Genomic DNA, 18,209 nt, shown 5'->3' with positions numbered 1-18,209 from the left:
CGAATTGTTGCACAATCAGAGTGCAGCCGGAGCACGGTGTTTTTTGTGCAACAGTATTTACGTGGTTTTTGACAGGGTTTGGGCTACCACGACCCAAATAAAACCTATCGGGTTCGGCCGCTGTCTCCCGCAACTTTAACCGTGCTATGACCCATGCAGCCACACCTGTTGGCACTCCCACTAGGCCCGATATCTTCGAATATTACCTCATGAAAGAAAAATGCAAGGTTCGCTCTCTTGGTCCCTTGACATAATAACCTTGACCATCAAGAATTCTCAGTCTACCACGTTTGTCTAACAATCTTCACGTAAAAGTGACAAGATTAGGCAATACGAATACGGGAAGCACCAAGCCGAAGGAGGGAAGAAAGGCAAGCTTCAGACCAGCAAAAGAGAAGAGAGCCTGGAGAAGGCCAAAAACCCCCTCAAAACACCAAACCCCCTCAAAACACTTACCGTAACGCCCGAGACAGGCAGGCACGTGAAAGGAAAGGAAAAGCAGCAAATGAAAGGCGAAAGCGCGAAGTAGAAACAGCAAGTAAGAGCGAAGAAAGAAATATCAAATAAGAGCAATCCTTGGCAAGCGAAACGGACCAACCAGCGTCCCAAATCCGGCCGAAGTTTGACAGTGGGAACGCAGCAAAGCTTCGCAGGCAGGTCGCAGGCAGGTCGCGTGGGGTTGTAAACCCTTTCACTCGTTCCTCGTTTCAGGGCACAGTGGGAACGCAGCAAAGCTTCGCAGGCAGGTCGCAGGCAGGTCGCGTGGGGTTGTAAACCCTTTCACTCGTTCCTCGTTTCAGGGCACGAAGAGTTTGGCAGTGAGAGGCCAGCAAAGGTTGGCGGGCAGCTCGCGCAGGGTTGTAAACCCTTTCACTACGTTCCTTCGTTTCAGGGCAGGCCAGCAAAGGTTGGCGGGCAGCTCGCGCAGGGTTGTAAACCCTTTCACTACGTTCCTTCGTTTCAGGGCAGGCCAGCAAAGGTTGGCGGGCAGCTCGCGCAGGGTTGTAAACCCTTTCACTACGTTCCTTCGTTTCAGGGCATATATCTCCTATTTCTTAAACTTTCTATGCTGCACCACTAGGTCACAAATGCTATTTAGGTTATACGAGCTTTATATGCTATCCGAAAGAGCTATATTTTTGGAGATATGAAGTTGTTATTTATCGCATTTAGTATGGAGTTTTGGGGTATTTCACACGCCCGTGTGTTTCACTCGCCCGTGGATTACGTTATTCCGACCTAGAACTACAGTGACTGGACATAAGTTTCTACACCCCGGCCAGCTCACCGTCTCTATTGATTTATACCGCCTACCTAAAGCGCGTAGTATAGAACCATGCTAAAAATAGTAAGCAACGCAAACCTAGGATGGGAGCATTTCCTTGAGACGATTCCGCAGCGGATGGAAGCTATTATTGGGAGCCAGAGGCGGTATACACCGTATTAGATTCCATAGTATGAATTCATGGAGGTTTTTGACTGGCAGTATATTATATAATCAGGGGATGGGGCCAGACAGTGTAGAAACTTATGTCCAGTCACTGTAAGTCTGTTCCTCGCCATAGTGGCTAACCTAATTAAGGTAGGGCGAACAGGATATAAAATACGGGCGGAAAAGGAGGCGGTATACAGATTGCCCAATTATATTGGATTCTGGGTTATTGCACTCGTGATCCCTATTAACCTCCGTACATCAACATCGAACATCAACATCGAACATCAACATCAAACATCAACATCAGACATCAACATCAGACATCAACATCAACACATCAACACATCAACACATCAACGCATCAACGCATCGACAGTCTCACTAATTCTCACCAACATGTTTGCTCTACGCCTGAATGAAGGGTGTCAATTTCACTACGCGAAAGCATTATCGGACCGCAAACTATCAGCGCAGAACATTTGGGAACCTCCCCTTTGATAAAAATGACAGTTTCGTTGTTATCGTATAATTTTGGCCATTGAATTTGGGACGATCTATCTAGGGCTCATTCTATCTATCCAATGATGATCCTTCGGAAAAAGAAACAGACTATGAGGAGGTTGGGCAGGTCTTTGCTTCTTCGAATACTGTTGAATATCGAATACTGGTCTCTAACACCACGAAGAGGTGCCTGCACATTGCTAGAGGGCTTGTTAACGCAGCAATCCCCTGCAAAGCACGTTTGTTGACGCAGAGCTCGTCCTGCGAAGCACATTTTTACACTCGCGGGGCTCAGGGCAACGAGGGAGCACACTCTTACACTCGCAGGGCTCAGGGCAGCGAGGGAGCACATTTTTACACTCGCGGGGCTCATGGCAACGAGGGAGCACACTCTTACACTCGCGGGGCTCAGGGCAGCGAGGGAGCACATTTTTACATACACAGGGCTCATTGGCTGTGAGGGAGCACATTTTTACATACACAGGGCTCATTGGCTGTGAGGGAGCACATTTTTACATACACAGGGCTCATTGGCTGTGAGGGAGCACATTTTTACATACACAGGGCTCATTGGCTGTGAGGGAGCGCAAATCTTACATCGCTGGGCTCGTGGCAGCGACAGCCGTGGTCACGGATGGTCTGGAGTACTTGGTTTCGCAGAGCCCATCCTGCGAGGCACACTTGTTGACGCAGAGCCCATCCTGCGGAGACTCTTGTTGTCGCAGATGTCCCTGCGAGGCGCTTTGTTGACGCAGGACCTAGGCTGCGGAGAACTTGGTAATGCAGCGGTCTCCTGCAGAGAACTTGTTAACGCAGCGGTCTCCTGCGGGTCTCACTTGTCATCACAGCGTCCCCCTGCGAGGTAGTCTTGTTGACGCAGCACCTCCCTGCGAGGCACACTTGTTGACGCAGAGCCCATCCTGCGAGGCACACTTGTTGACGCAGAGCCCATCCTGCGAGGCACACTTGTTGACGCAGAGCCCATCCTGCGAAGCACACTTGATCACGCAGAGCCCATCCTGCGAGGCACACTTGTTGACGCAGAGCCCATCCTGCGAGGCACACTTGTTGACGCAGAGCCCATCCTGCGAAGCACACTTGATCACGCAGAGCCCATCCTGCGAGGCACACTTGTTGACGCAGAGCCCATCCTGCGAGGCACACTTGTTGACGCAGAGCCCATCCTGCGAGGCACACTTGATCACGCAGAGCCCATCCTGCGAGGCACACTTGTTGACGCAGAGCCCATCCTGCGAGGCACACTTGTTGACGCAGAGCCCATCCTGCGAAGCACACTTGATCACGCAGAGCCCATCCTGCGAAGCACACTTGTTCACGCAGAGCCCATCCTGCGGAGACTCTTGTTGTCGCAGATGTCCCTGCGGAGACTCTTGGTGTCGCAGATGTCCCTGCGAGGCGCTTTGTTGACACAGGACCTAGGCTGCGGAGAACTTGGTAATGCAGCGGTCTCCTGCAGAGAACTTGGTAATGCAGCGGTCTCCTGCAGAGAACTTGTTAACGCAGCGGTCTCCTGCGGGTCTCACTTGTCATCACAGCGTCCCCCTGCGAGGTAGTCTTGTTGACGCAGCACCTCCCTGCGAGGATTGTTGTTCACGCAGACCTATCCTGCGAAGCACCTTTTTACGCTCGCGGGGCTCATGGCAGCGAGGGAGCACAGTCTTACATCGCTGGGCTCGTGGCAGCGACAGCCGTGGTCACGGAAACTCTCGAGCCCGCAGGCAAGAGAGGGACACTACGATGCATCAAAGTGTGAGGATCAAAGTGTGAGGACCGAAGTCCTGAGTTTTTTGGGCTGGGAATCCGGCCCCTTTTATAACTTTTCGGTCAAGTCTCTACCATGGAACCATTGCGCCGAGGGTAGAGAGATCACTGTCCTTTGGTTGGCGTTGAAGCAAGTCGAACGACGTTGAAATGATGTTTGGAGAATTTGTGGCCTATAGTCTCAAGTTTCGACCTGGGATCATTTCTCTCAAATCTTGCGTTGAGTATGGTGAACCGCTTTCATCAACTGTTGAAAGAAAGCAACGCCGCAAAAATGTGATTCCTACATATTGTTGAATTTGCAATTAAATCGCTCAACGCGGTGGCACTCTACATCTGCCTGTTTTAGCCACGGTCACCGTCTCTTTCATGAGGGTTGAGGTGCTTCAACAGACGTTGAAATACTGCGTTGGAGACTTTGTGGCCGACAGTCACGCTCGATTGTACCTGTGGTTGGCATGTTCCACCATCAAGTGACCACCTTGGTTCGATTGGAATCGATAGTGTTGAATCCCTACCCTTTCTGCAGTGAACGCTTCCAGAAATTTCTTGGGCTAAAAGTACATAACCCCTAGTCAAGAGTTCCATGGATCATCAAGCGTTCCCAATGAAGTAGGTCAGCGCGCTTAAACTCTAAAGTAGCTTAACTTTTCTGCGGGAATTCCCCCACCCATTCTCCAAAATTTTCCATTTTCTTCTCAGGCTCGCACGGAAAAAAAGAAGCCATGGAATCGCCGGATCGTGTCCATCGAAATCTTGATCATGGGCCTCGCAGTTATACTGACCAAGTCCTGAAAATACTGAAAGACAAAGCTACAACGGGACGGAAATTTTGTCCTCAAGATGCGAATGAATGCCAATCTGAATCGATTGCCTTCACCCAAGGAAGCCGACGCGGTAGTAAGGGTTCATTCAAACGTGGTGGTCCGTCCTCAGGGCTGCACCGACATGCGAAATACGCAGCTGAGCAGTAAGCAAGCACCTCCAATATTGCTCGTCATCATTGTCGCTTTCTAACGAATAATTTGCAGACCCGCCGACCGAGTGAAGTAAGTGCACCTTTGATGTCCGGTGGCACAGGAGAGAAGGGCTGACAGAAGGATACAGACCAGAGAGCCAGGCCCCCAAGCGCTTACTCAAGAGAAAGACTGCCGGCGATATTGAAATTCTCAAAGAGGAGATGGAGGATGTTAAGAAGACGCTTGCATCTCTTCAATCGCTTTTGACTGAGCGATACAAAAAAAAGCGGGTGTCTTTTGCAGAGGATCTCCACTGAACAACCCAAACATGTCGAGAATTCTGACGCAAATTTCTTCCCAAGGTATTCGGATACCGATCTGGAAAGAGATCTTAAGTTTTTCGAGTGAAATCGGTATCCAAATGTAATGTAGAAGCGATAATCTGATATAACAAGACAGCTATATAAGCTGCTTTCGCGGTTCAAGCCCTTGCCGACCAGTTTTAGTTACTACCAGTTCCCTAGTCCACTGAGACCTCACGTGTCAGTGGCCAATTAATTTGAGATGCCATCGTTCTCGTGGTGGTATTTCAATTCTTGTGGCCCGCGGATAGCCAGCTCAATTGAGTCTCGACGACTCTGGATGGACCAGAGAAGACATACTATACTGCCCATCCAATGACAGGAGGAGACCACTGGCATGATCACTCAGATTTGGTGGATTCTCATTTGGTCTGTCGGACGATCATGATGCTCCCAGGTTTGTGGGACCTACCACTAACCACATTCAGTGGCCTTGGAACTTTCTCTGCCTTTCAGTCTGCTAGGGAAAGTCTAATCGTCAAAGGATTATACGTCTAATCTAATTCTACCGTATCTGAAGATGGTTCGACGCATTTTTTTGTTTTTTATTCTTCAATATGCCATGGGATGGCGATGGTATTACTGAAGATAATATTAAGAAGTATCCATCTGCGTGATGGTTACATGAAACCGACTAGAAAGTTCGGTCACAGTAATCTCAGGACAATCACAAATCAAAAATTCTGCATGCTTCACGACACTGGTTCCCATTTGTGGGTTGGAATATGGGCTTTTTGAATAACAAGTGGATAATTACTCGGTGCGAACTTGTCCGGCAGGGCATTGTGACCCAAACCCCCTCAGCAAGCCGTCCTAGTCGAGTTTATTTCCATGGCTTGCTTCGGAACCGGGCAATGAAGATGCTAGCCTCAGCTCGGGAGGGCATTCAAAGTATTTCGGCAAAAATCGGACTTGTTATAGCAGAGGTGGTACTTAAGTGGCTCGGACACAAGCCTAGTTTCCAGGACAGCCATGTGCGTTGTTGCAACTAAGGCTCACGAGCAAGGTTCTCATGATCGCCACCCCCTCGCAAGATTGCAACGCTACTATCACACTGATGAGACCCTGAAGACGAAAAGCACCCCACAGACCAATGAAATACCACACGCGAATTTAGATTGATGCAGGTACCTTTCTGCGATGCAGATCCCAGCGACGACCCACGGGACACTAGTTCAAGGAGGTTCTATTTATGGCCCGGAGAAGAAGTGAAGGATTTGCAAAGGTCCAGACCGATCCACAAGCCCAAACTTGACGGCCGTCAGTGTCCGATCGAAAAGGACTCTGTTGCTTAGGAGGTACGGCCGAGGTACGGTCCAGGCAGGTGAGGTATTTGGAATATCACGCGGAATTCTGGCAACAGAATGGTAGGCTAAATCCCGATCCGTGGTTATGTTTTCCTGTTTCCTGTCACAGGAGAATAATTCTCCTGTCAAGTGGCAAGTTGCTCCTTGTCTATCAGGTCTGTCGAACGTTCTAGAAGCTCTGTCTTCTGTCTTGCATAGACCTTCCCCGTACAGAGTATACTCTTTTTGAGCCCGACAAATCCTCTCCATCTGCCCAGTTCAATTGTCAGTCCGATATGTCTAGCAGAGAGCTTGTAGAAACTATGCCAATCATGGACAGATCTCATGAGCTTATGTAAAAATATCTCCGGGTTTTGCACCAAAACCAGGAACCGATTGGCTCCCGAAAATGGGTTGAGGTTGTGGGCCGGCCCTGCTGCGGCCCCTAAACTTTATTTCAATCACCCTCCGTATCTTGATTATGACTGTAGCGAGAGAATCTTTCTAGTACAGTGTTGGTCTTTTCCAATTTCCTATATATGGGCAGACCGAGACTTTGTTGATTCTGCCCTAGTTCTGTTTTATTTTGGGCTGTAGGAGGCTTGATCATGAGCAACTAGAAAGCAAGTGGGGCAGAAGCCCGGGCCTGAATCCTTCATGACGACCGCATTCTCTCACCGAGCAGGCGATTCCATGGGTCGTCCAAACTAAGCGGTCGAATGATTTGCGGTGCCGCTAATGATCGACAGCTGCGCTCGTGATTCCACGGTCTCCGTCAAACTAATTTCCTCCTGACTTGGGTGTAGGTCAAAACAAATCGTACGCTTCACCCCAAAGATTACCCTGCTTTCGACCATCGATCCTACCAAATCCAAGCAGACGTATTACCTTGAGCCAACAAGAATGCCGTATTTCCATTTTCCCAGAGCCCCCTTGCTACCATGTCCTGTCTCCCTACGGGAACACTCATAGTATCGTGGATCCTTATACGCTGTCCGCAGTACTTACCGGGCCACATAACACTCCGATGAAATCCTCCTAGTTTTGCATGACAAGGATGAAAATGTGTAGACGGGCCTGTTGTAAGGGCACCACCATCGTGCTCGAGTCCTTTGACTTTGGGACATCCTCTATATTATCGTCATTCCAAAGAAGGGCCATTGCTACTTCCTCTGCGGAATACATGGAACGATATACAACTACGCTTATATTCCTCATGCTGAGGCTTCATTGCTGATCACCGCCTTTGATGTAGGGACATGCACCAGGACTTGTTTATCAAGATAGTTGGCCACTGTTTCTTCGGGATCGCAATATAGCGCTCCAGCCGATGAAATGCTGCTAAAGTGCACGCTCTGTTCGCCAGATCAGACACGATGCACATAGTCCCACCTCCAGGATGACGACCGTGTTCTTTTATGCCGGTACGGAAGCGGCGCTGGCTTCACGCGGTCTGCGACAAGGGGTCAGCATGTAATATGAGAAGATTAAGTGTTTCGTACCTGATATAGGGTTCGTTTGAGTTGTTATATTACTGTCGTCAGGCTGGTTAGGGTCGGCCGCTAGAATTGTTTGAAACCCATTTATCGATGTTCCTTTGGGCAGAGATCATGGCTGGAAGACTCGACTGTGAAGCACTGTCGACTGCTGAGCGTCGCACAGCGCCTGCTTGCTTTTGTTTCTACCGACAGATACAACATGTCCGAATCGCAACCGCTAGATAGCCTCATATCTTACTGCTAAGCACCCCAATCTTGGACCATTGGGTATTACTGAGGCCAAGATTGGTGAATACAATTCACTTTCAGAGAATTTCATTTCGTAGGTTACGTTGAGACTACATAAGACAATTTGTTTCCTGAACAGCCGTAAATAACAGTAAATCGGAGAGATGAATCATCATTTTTATACGTCCTTTTGGGAAAAAATCGCCCAGAATTATGCATTTGAGGGCCGTAGAGGGTGGCTGCGGGTGACCCTCAACGGACTTTAGCGACACTCAGGGTAGAGTCATGGTAGCTGGCCTTGAGGGTCGGGTCGGTTCCATGTTCCAGATCTTGAACCCAAGTGAGGGTCATGCTGAGGTCTACAAACAGGATGGAAGCGGTTCCAAAAGCAAGGGAACTGAACACTAAGTATTGATTGAAACTATTATATATTCGATTTCTGGGCACCAGAGAGTGGTTCCAGTTGAGTAATTTTAATTTAAAAATAGTCGCTTTGCTGCTCGACTTTGAAGTGTCGAGAGAATTTTGGCCCAGTGTATACCCCTAGGTAGGGTAAAAACCCCGAAAGTCTAGTCTCAGACTCTTAAGACTGGAACCACCCCACCATATACTCCTTCCCTGCCTCAAACATCCCCCGAGCGTTAGGAACAATTCCCCAACTGTTGCTGTCTATATCAATGCTATTGATAACGTTCCCCAAAACATCATATATAGTGAAACGATGCACGCCTTCCTCGCCGTTGAGAATCTTGAAGGCTATGTCGGTTGCTGACGTGACAATGATTTTAATCATCATTGAACCGATTTGCGAGGTTGAGGTTCCAGATCCTGGAATTATCACTGGATGATTGGCACGAGATACAAGAATATGTGTAGTTGCATCCAAGTTCCTAATAAGAGTCAGTTCATATTTTTTATAATAATTAGGATGTCTTTCATACTCCGGAAGATGGTGGATCATAGTGGTTGATCCCGGTATATCTCCCTTAGGAGTGAGGGAGTTTGGAGAGACTGGAGCTACATCAACAGTCCTAGAATGGGGGTCAGAGACTGGCCTGCACCATCCTGGGAGAGCCAGTAGGCCAAGAGGGACGAAGTAAATAGGTCTCATTTCTGTGGTTGAAAGATCACTGAAATGAATTGAAAATAAATTAATGTAGTACAGGCCACAGTGGAAGATAGCCGCTGCGAAAGACCTGGCGAGCGTTATATAATGCTTTTTGGACTATTACTTAAGTAGTTCTTGGGGCTGACCTCGTTGAGTAACGTGGCGTCACCTGTATGGGATACTTGTTCTGGAATGGAGCCAGGCAGCAAGGAAGTGGGGTTCCTCGAATTCTCGGGGCACTAAACTTTTCCTCGCGCATGAGTGTAACAAATTCTGTCTCTGCAAGTGCTACCATGGAGTCTAAAGCATGATTCAAAACCAAGTTGATTTTCTGATGCCGTAGGTTATATTACAGTTCCTATTAATACGTAGTTATCAAGCCATCAGAGCTTCTTTAATCGTCTCTCAGCTACCTATCTCGCAAAAAATTATACTTTAATCAAAAACAGTCGAGCCCTTGAAATAAGGGAACTTCAAATTAAATGCGACTATTTCGGTTCTGAAAAATGCCAAGAAGTGAAGTCGATCTTGAGTTAGATAAATCCGGTGCAGCAGTTTAGGGAGCAGAATGTACCTTCAAAACAGTGCAGCAGGAGTAAGCCAATGCCCACTACTGCACACACGTATTGACTGCCATCTGGTAACTACAGTGACTGGCCATAAGTTTGGACACCCTCCTTAGACCCACTTTCATACCGCTTTCCCTTGTAGCCGACACCGCCTAGTAGGACACGCTAGCTACGCGTCGCTATTTCTCGCGATTTTAGCCATTCTAGCTATTTTATACTATTTCATGAAGCCTACCTTTCTATCATTCAAAACCTGCTATTTTTACTATGGCTCCACGCTCAGAACTTACACCTGCTTTACGCGAGAGGATCTGTGAGCTTCATACGGCTGCTCATTGGGGTTATAAGCGTATCCATAAGAGATACCCCTGGATTTCACTATCGGGGATCCGGTATACAATTAAAAAGGAGCATGAAAGACGTGCCGGTGTCTCAAAGCCGCGTTCTGGCCGACCGAAGAAGCTTAATGAAGCCGATAAAACACGCCTTTGAGATACAATCCACGGGAACCCTCGCGTTACACACGAAGACCTTCTTACTGGGGTCTCCCACAAAGTGAAAATGAAGTCAATTCGACGGCTTCTAAACGCTGAAAACCTCCGGAAATGGCGATGTAGCTGGCGACCTTATTTGACTGAGGAACATGCCTTTAAACGGCTTCAATGGGCTTTTCGCTATCAACACTTTACTCCCAAAGATTGGGCTCGCGTCTTTTGGTCTGATGAATGTACGGTGGAGCGTGGAATTGGTGTCCGTCGAGAATGGACATTTACTCAGCCGAAAGACCAGCCAAAACTTGGACAAGTTCAAGGCCTTCCACAACGGGGAAAGCAAGTTAAGCAGATGTTTTGGGCTGCTTTCTCGGGCGCTACCCGTCGAACTGGTTTGATTCCGCTATTCGGGGATCCGGAATCAGAGCGTGGAGGTGTGAATAGCACCGTTATCCGGGATCTATACCTCCGAATCCTACCTATCTTGATATCATACGAAGGGTCGATTTTTCAGCATGATAATGCGCCAACGCATACTGCCCACGTCGTCCGAGAAGCTCTACGGGACTTAGAGCTCGAGGTAATGGAATGGCCGCCACATTCGCCTGATTTAAATCCAATTGAGAACCTCTGGGCATTGTTGAAGGCCGAGATCTATAAGCTTCGGCCTGATCTCATTGATATGAGGAATAATGAGCAGACAAAGGCTATTTTAATAGATACAGCACAGATTGCATGGGACCAATTGAACCTTGAGCACCTAAAGCATCTCTCTGAGACTATGCCGCATCGGGTGCAAGCTATCATTGATAGTGAGGGATGGTATACACAGTATTAGTTAAATGGCATGAGCTTTTAAAACCGGCAGAAATGATAGGTTCTATTTGGGACTGTTGCGTGAGAGCCCCTTGCGTCGGGCCCACGATATCCCGTGCTGGACATCGCACACAAATATCGCCTGGCCTTCCCCTCCCTCGAAAAGAACATCGCCGTTTCGAGGGAGAGCCGGGCTCTCTCCGCGACGGTTTCTTCCCGCCCACCGCGGAACCCCCTCATGTATATTCCACGTATGCTCCCGCATAGCTATTTTTCCTCCTAGAATATACGGAGTGCCACGGGCCCGCCTGCAGCCCTCACGGCGCTGTAGCCCTCCGTCAACGAGGCCTACATCGCCAGTGTTCAGACCGCAGGTGCCCCGTGCGGGCCGAAATATCTCATCCGTCTCCATTTGTGCCAGTGTAACGTGATTCCCGGTTAGCCGGTCATCCCGGCTACGCGGTCACCCCCTCATAATTTTCGTCTCCGTAGTAACCCTCTGTTTTCAAACAGTCACCATGCCTCCAAAACGCTCGCAAAAAGCACAAAGATCTATTGAACAGGAGGGCCGTATCCTATTAGCTATCAAAGCTATTCAGAATGGCAGATTTACTTCGGTCGCTGCTGCTGCTCGGTCTTTTGATGTTCCACGTACAACACTCGGTGCTAGGATCAAAGGGCGAAGAAATCAGTCCGATACTCGCTCAGCTCTGTATAAATTTACTCAGCTTGAAGAGGAATCTATCCAGGATTGGTTAATTTCCATGGATCAGAGAGGTGCAGCTCTCACAATCTCTATGTTAAGAGATATGGCTAGTTTACTGTTGCAATCCCGCGATTCTAGCTCCTCTTCAACCCCTTTAACTGTGGGTAAAAATTGGCCAACTGAGTTTATTAAAAGGCATCCAGGCCTCACTACTCGTTTCTCACGCAAATATGACTACAAGAGGGCCCAGAATGAGGACCCAGCCATAATAATTGAGTGGTTTAAGCTGGTTGAGAAAACAATCCGAGAAAACGGCATTGTTTCGGATGATATCTATAACTTTGACGAATCTGGCTTTGCTATGGGGATAAATGCGACTACGAGGGTTATCACGCAAGCATTCTTCCATGGTCGGAGAGGTGTTCTACAGGCTGGGAATCGTGAATGGGTCACTGTTATCGAATCTATCTGCGCGTCTGGAAGGGCCCTTCCACCATATATCATTTTTAAGGGCAAAAACTTTATGGCTAGATGGTTCGATGACCTTCCAAAGCAGTGGGCTCTCAATGTTAGTCCTAAAGGCTGGACTAGCAATGATATTGGATTGGATTGGCTTCAAAAACACTTCATTCCACATACAACAAGCCAGACAAAGGGGAAATTCAGACTTCTAGTCCTTGATGGCCACGACAGCCATCTTACGGCTAGATTCGACCAGATCTGCAAAAAAAACAACATCATTCCAATTTGTATGCCTTCGCATGCCTCTCATCTTTTACAGCCCTTGGATGTTGGCTGTTTTGCTGTCTTAAAGAAGTTTTATGGCACAAAAGTTGCGGAGTATATGAGATTGGGTATCGATTCTATTGAGAAAGAAGACTTCCTAGAGATCTTTCCACAAACACGACCGCACGCTTTTAAAGAGACTACGATTCAGAATGCCTTCGCGGCTACTGGTTTAGTCCCTCTAGACCCGAATCGTGTGCTAGAAAAGCTCAATATTCGTCTTCAGTCCCCACCCCTCCCGAATCGACCAACCTCACAAGGTTCAACTTCTGATAGCAATATCTCGACCGGTATCCCTTGGACAACCAAACAACTCAAACAACGGAAATCTAGGCTCGATTCTGGTCTAAGTTCAGTCACAGATAAGATCTCTTCGCCCACCAAACGGGATCTTCAGCAGTATTATAACATGACTGTCAAGATGCTTCATTCGCAAATCTTAATGAAGGATGAAATCAAGCGTTTACGGGAGGCAAACAGAAAACAGGTGAAAAAAAGAGCTAAATCTAAGAGGCAAATTGCTCATGAAGGCAGTTTAACCGAAGTTTTGGATATTATAAATCCTGTTGGTGGAGAAAGAGATGGTGTAGGTGAATATATATCTGGTCCTGTAGCTGCTCCAGAACCTATTGTTGAACCTTCATTACCGGTTTTGCCCCCTGTACGTCGGCAAATCACGTGTTCTAAATGCGGAGGAAAAGGGCATAGGTTTTCTAAATGCCCGCAGGATATTTAGATTGTCAATTTAATGGTGTTTTGGTGGTGTAAATGGTGTTTAAAAAATGTAGAAGATTTGAATTTTTGATGGGGTGACCGTGTAGCCGGGATGACCGGCTAACCGGGAATCACGTTAGCAATGGTTAGAATAGAATTATGTTACCTCAGTTACCTCAGCCGCCCCCAAAAAGGCGGTGAATTTGGCCATCCACCGCCTGCTGTTTCCAGCGATGCTGACACACCTTTTTTTGGGGAACGTCTGAGCTGGGAATTTGGTGGTACCATACAAGTTTCCGGGGTTTTTGCCCGTGTTTATATGGCGAAGTTTCCAGGCGCGTCTTTCAATATTTCCAAGTTTCTCGCGCACCCACGCGAATATTAAGAATCGGGCGACGATGTCTTCTGCATCTTTCTGAGCTGAACCCATTGACACCAAAATTGTATGTATAACTGGAAAGGTGGGTGAGAAATATGTCCTTAAAATACCCGAAGGAACCCTTTCTTAAGCTGTCAAAGCCATTATATGCCCCAAGTATTCCGCCAAAACCTCCATGAAGCATATATTGACATATTTTAATGTATAGTGGCTACATCTGATCCACAATATTAACTCTATCGCGTGAGAATTGACTCCAAACCCGCCTCACGATGCCAGATCGACGCCCATCACGACGGAAGCCTCATCGGAAATATAACGCGAAACTGAACGACCCCGGAAATGGACAGACACAGTTGGATAACTGGTTGGCCTCTGAGAATAATCGACCTTCTTCAAAGGCTGGAGAGCCTATTGAATTGGGAGTGGAGTACGAGAATGAGGGCGCAACTGTCTTGCTGGAGAAACAACAAGTTGAGAAGAATTCAGTTCTTCAAGCGCAGAAACTGATTCGCGATGCGTCTGAGAAGCGTAAGGATGAACAGGACCAAGCCATCAGACAAGCAATTCGAGAGCTGTATCCCTATTATCCACGTGCGGGTCAGTTGCAAGCATTGAGACAATTGATCTACCTGAGAAAGGACCTTATCCTGATTGCGAAGACGTCATTTGGGAAGAGTATGATATTGCAAGCAGTGTCACTCTTGCTTGATAAGTCTATCACCCTTGTTGTGCTTCCATTGAATCAAATTGGCGTTGAGCAGACCAATTACATCGAGAACATTGGAGGGCGACCTTGTTTCCTAAACAGGGAAACATTCTCATCCGAACTTCTTGACAGGGTACAAGCGGGCAAGTTCACACATGTCCTCGTGAGTCCAGAGCTTGCAATCAGTGACAAGTTCCGTTCAACTGCTATGCATCCAGGTTTCCGAGACCGGCTGGCTCTGGTTGTTGTAGACGAAGCTCATCTTGTGGCTCAATGGGGCAAAGATTTTCGAACGGACTATGCGCGATTGCATCAATTGCGAAGTCTATTCGGCAGTGGCGTCCCCTGGTTTGCATGCTCTGCTACGCTTGATATGAATACATTGCGCGTTGTTATTGAGGGACTTGGGTTTCCAAAGGATGTTGAAATCTTGCGGACATCCGTCAATCGTCCAGAGTTGCTCATTCAAACAGCTTGGATCCCACAAGGCGCGCATAAGAAGGCAACGGCCTTGCGTTTCCTGTTTGACAATGGTCCTTGTCAGCCCATTTTACGACCGTCACGAATCCCAAAGACATTGGTATTCTTTGACTCGAAGAATGATGCATATACTGCCATGGAAAATTGTCGGTATTGGCTGCAGCATAACAAGCAACCAGATGGGGCAAGTGTTCAACATTGCAACTATACCCTCAAAGAGGCAATGGATACGGTGAAGGTCTACCATAGCGACACCGCAAAGGGAGACAAGGAAGCAATGATCAAAGAGCTTCAGAAACCCGGACCGCAATCCAAGCTTCGTGTCCTCATGACCACCGAGGCACTAGCGCTCGGAGTGGACCTCCAGGATATTGATCAAGTTGTCATGTATCGGTTCCCCAAAAACCTACAACCAGCAACGCTCTGGCAACGCGGTGGTCGGGCATCTCGCCTTGGACAGGATGGAAAGATCGTTATTCTCGTTGATCAGTGGATACAGGGGCGTATCAAGAAACGTGCCGTGAAACGCAAGATTCATACAGAAAATGATGATCTAGCGGAAGACAACCCACTGGCCGATTCAGATGATGAAGTCAAAGAAGCAAACCCTGAGAGACCACAGAAAGGTGGACGCTTAAGTCATGAAGAGCGACGTGCTGTGTTGCCTGAATTTTGGTATCTCCTTGCCAATGAGCCTACAGAATGCCTCCGGAAACGGTTCCTGGACTACTTCAATGAACCTGAAGAGTTCAGATGTAATCCTCGGCGTGACCGGTGCTGCAGCAACTGCAATCCTGAGTATCAGCTCAATGATCCAACTCGTTATCTGTATACTGAGCACGGTCCGAGGTCAGGACAGATGGACGAGATAATCATCAACCAGTTAAAATATTGGTCCAAGGAGGTCCTTTCAAGCGCTTTGAACGGAGTGAAGTTCATACCTGATTGCTCAAGCATACTGGCAGAAGAACAATATGTCCATCTTGCGATATATATTGAAAATGCCACCTATTCGGAGCGGGAATATTTCCAGGCAAAGGATCTTCAGACAATATTGGGAATATGGGCTTTGTCGAATCAGCTTGCTGAGGGTCTTGTGGATGTCTTGAAGAATGCATATCAAGCAGCCTTTATGGCCACTATTCAAACCCCTGCAAAGAGGAAGCGTGTGTCGAATGACTCTAGTCAAATGAGTGAATGCAGCAACCTCACATGGTCTTCTGCAGTCACGCCAGAAAGCACCAGTCAACCAACTCCATCTCGGAATATCTCTCCGTGGGTTGATATTAACACGCCATCCCAAGCTTTTATGGACATGCCTCCTCCTTCGGCAACTCCAGTTCCCAAACGCAAGGCCCTCGGTGTGGTATCAGGAAATGGGCGTCGCGTGATGAAGGGTGGAGAAGACCTAGGTTCTAAGGTCTGGTAGAGAATGATGAACAATCCATCTGATGCATTCCATCAATGTGTGTCAGTCACCTTATAATATAGCGTGGGAGTATTATCAATGGAATGAAGAGAAGTATAGCTAAAGCTGTCCCGGCAGCAACCTGCTATTCAGTGTCATGTGTCATTCTCTTCAATCTCATCTAGAACAGCAATAGGAGTCGATGTCATCTTGCTAAAATCAACTTCTTGTGCCCACTGTCCGTTGACGACGAGGCTATTGAAGTTCTGTACGGCTTTGAAGAGCTTTTCGCCAATTGTTTCTGTGAGTATATCACATGGTTGAAAGCCTCTTGTCCGACCATTTGGTTGCTTTTGGATGCACTTCGAGATCTGATAAGCTAGATGACGAACATCCTGGCTAGCATCCTTATTTTGGTGTCGCCCATTGCTATATTCTCCAAAGGTAGCCTCCAGAAGCTCCTTTAGATCAGTACAGTAGCTGGCTGTGAGAGCAGTTCGACGGAACATGGTAGTGATGTCCAGATTTGAGGTCCGTCGAGTCGACATGAGTGTCTTCATATGAAGATTGAAGAACTCATTCAGTCGATCAATTTCGAACCAACCGTCCTCCGCACCCCGTAGATTCACAAGTCCGTTGGCAAGAATGGCAGTCTGCAGCTCGGGATCAGCTGCTTTGGTTTGAGTGAGCCATGTCATATACAAGGAGAGGAAAGAATATCGGGTTTTCTTTGTGCCAGGGAAGAGGAGACAACATTGTGCAAAGATCCGCTGGATAATTCCAATGTCACCAAGTTTGATGGCAAGCTTCAAGGACTTGTAAGTCTCCATCTGCTGAAGGAATTTCGCATGTGCTGAGAACTCATAGTCGACTGGTTCTCCTTCTCGTTCACGAACCTTAGACTGCTGCTCTTTAAAATGGAACAGAGACTGGCGTATCTGATCCACAACGTCCAGGAATTGACCCCTTCCGAGGCTTTGAATCCAATCATCCACATCTTTAGCATCCGCGAAATTGACTGTTAATGGGACAAACTGATAGAACATGGCCGTGACGCGAGCGTCAAATGAGCGAGTAGCCACCTCTTCTTTATGGTGGAATGGACTTTTGTGTCCCTGTACGCAACCGAGACAGACCTTATTATGATGGATCGTCGATTCAACGGTAGGGTGGTCTGTCCCAGCATAGAGCTCAAAGATCATATCCAAGTAGTTCATACGCCAGTGGAACAGTCCGGGGATTGGCAATATCCAGCTGAAACGATCGAAAAGACGAGAAGCCTCCGCACGTTCTTTTTTGACGGCACGAAGGAGTGACACTGTTTTCTGATCTCCATAAACCAGTTGTAAAAGCCCATCAAGGTCTGTATCATCATCATCCCCCAGTTGCTCCAGAAAGACATTCTGAATGACCTTGTATGTCCCCTCTGTCGTGCCTTCGTTGTATAACATTGGCCCAAGGCTGTAGTGAATTGTCTTCTGCGCTTGCAGTCGTTTAACTGCTGGGAATTCAGGCCAGTCAATAAGATGGGCTCGCGGTTTCATCTGGCCTGGTTTGACGCACGCTTCCGCAGTAAATAGTTTCTCTACTGCCTCCCGATGAGTATAGCGAATGGCCTCTGCAATCCAATGGCGCTGACATTGATGGAAGATCTCATCATCCTGATTGCCTGGTGCCATGTAGATATCATGAGGACTCAGTGCAACCTCTGGATGGAACATAGATCGGAGAAGCCCTCCTGCAGGGATGGACTGACCGATACAAAGCTTGCCAGTGGTGGCGGAGATATGCTCTGATGGATCACGAATAGTTTGATGTCGAACAGTCTGGCTGTAGTCAAAGTTATCCCATGCCACAATGAGATTCCTGCGAGAAGCCTGGGCATTCTGTTTCAATTGTTTCTGTACACATCTTGGGGTAAGAAGTCAGCCAGAACATGTTATTCTCCGGTGAATGCGGTTATAGTACCTGTCCTAGTTCTGCAAGTTCCT

General features: G+C 47.8%; 1 protein-coding gene across 1 annotated transcript; it reads left to right on the top strand.

Annotated features, from left to right (window-relative positions):
* Positions 1-4,443: 4,443 nt before the first annotated feature.
* Positions 4,444-4,994, top strand: N7446_012096 (uncharacterized protein; the record flags this gene model as incomplete). Its single annotated transcript, XM_058520838.1, has 3 exons — positions 4,444-4,688; positions 4,750-4,767; positions 4,826-4,994. 3 exons carry the CDS (start codon positions 4,444-4,446, stop codon positions 4,992-4,994), a joined length of 432 nt encoding a protein of 143 aa, XP_058367124.1.
* Between the last annotated feature and the right edge of the window lie 13,215 nt (positions 4,995-18,209).

Source organism: Penicillium canescens (assembly GCF_028828765.1).
Source record: "Penicillium canescens strain IBT 15451 chromosome Unknown utg000009l_segment0_segment0, whole genome shotgun sequence".
Taxonomy (NCBI): domain Eukaryota; kingdom Fungi; phylum Ascomycota; class Eurotiomycetes; order Eurotiales; family Aspergillaceae; genus Penicillium; species Penicillium canescens.
This window is presented reverse-complemented; position numbering and strand designations above follow the sequence as displayed.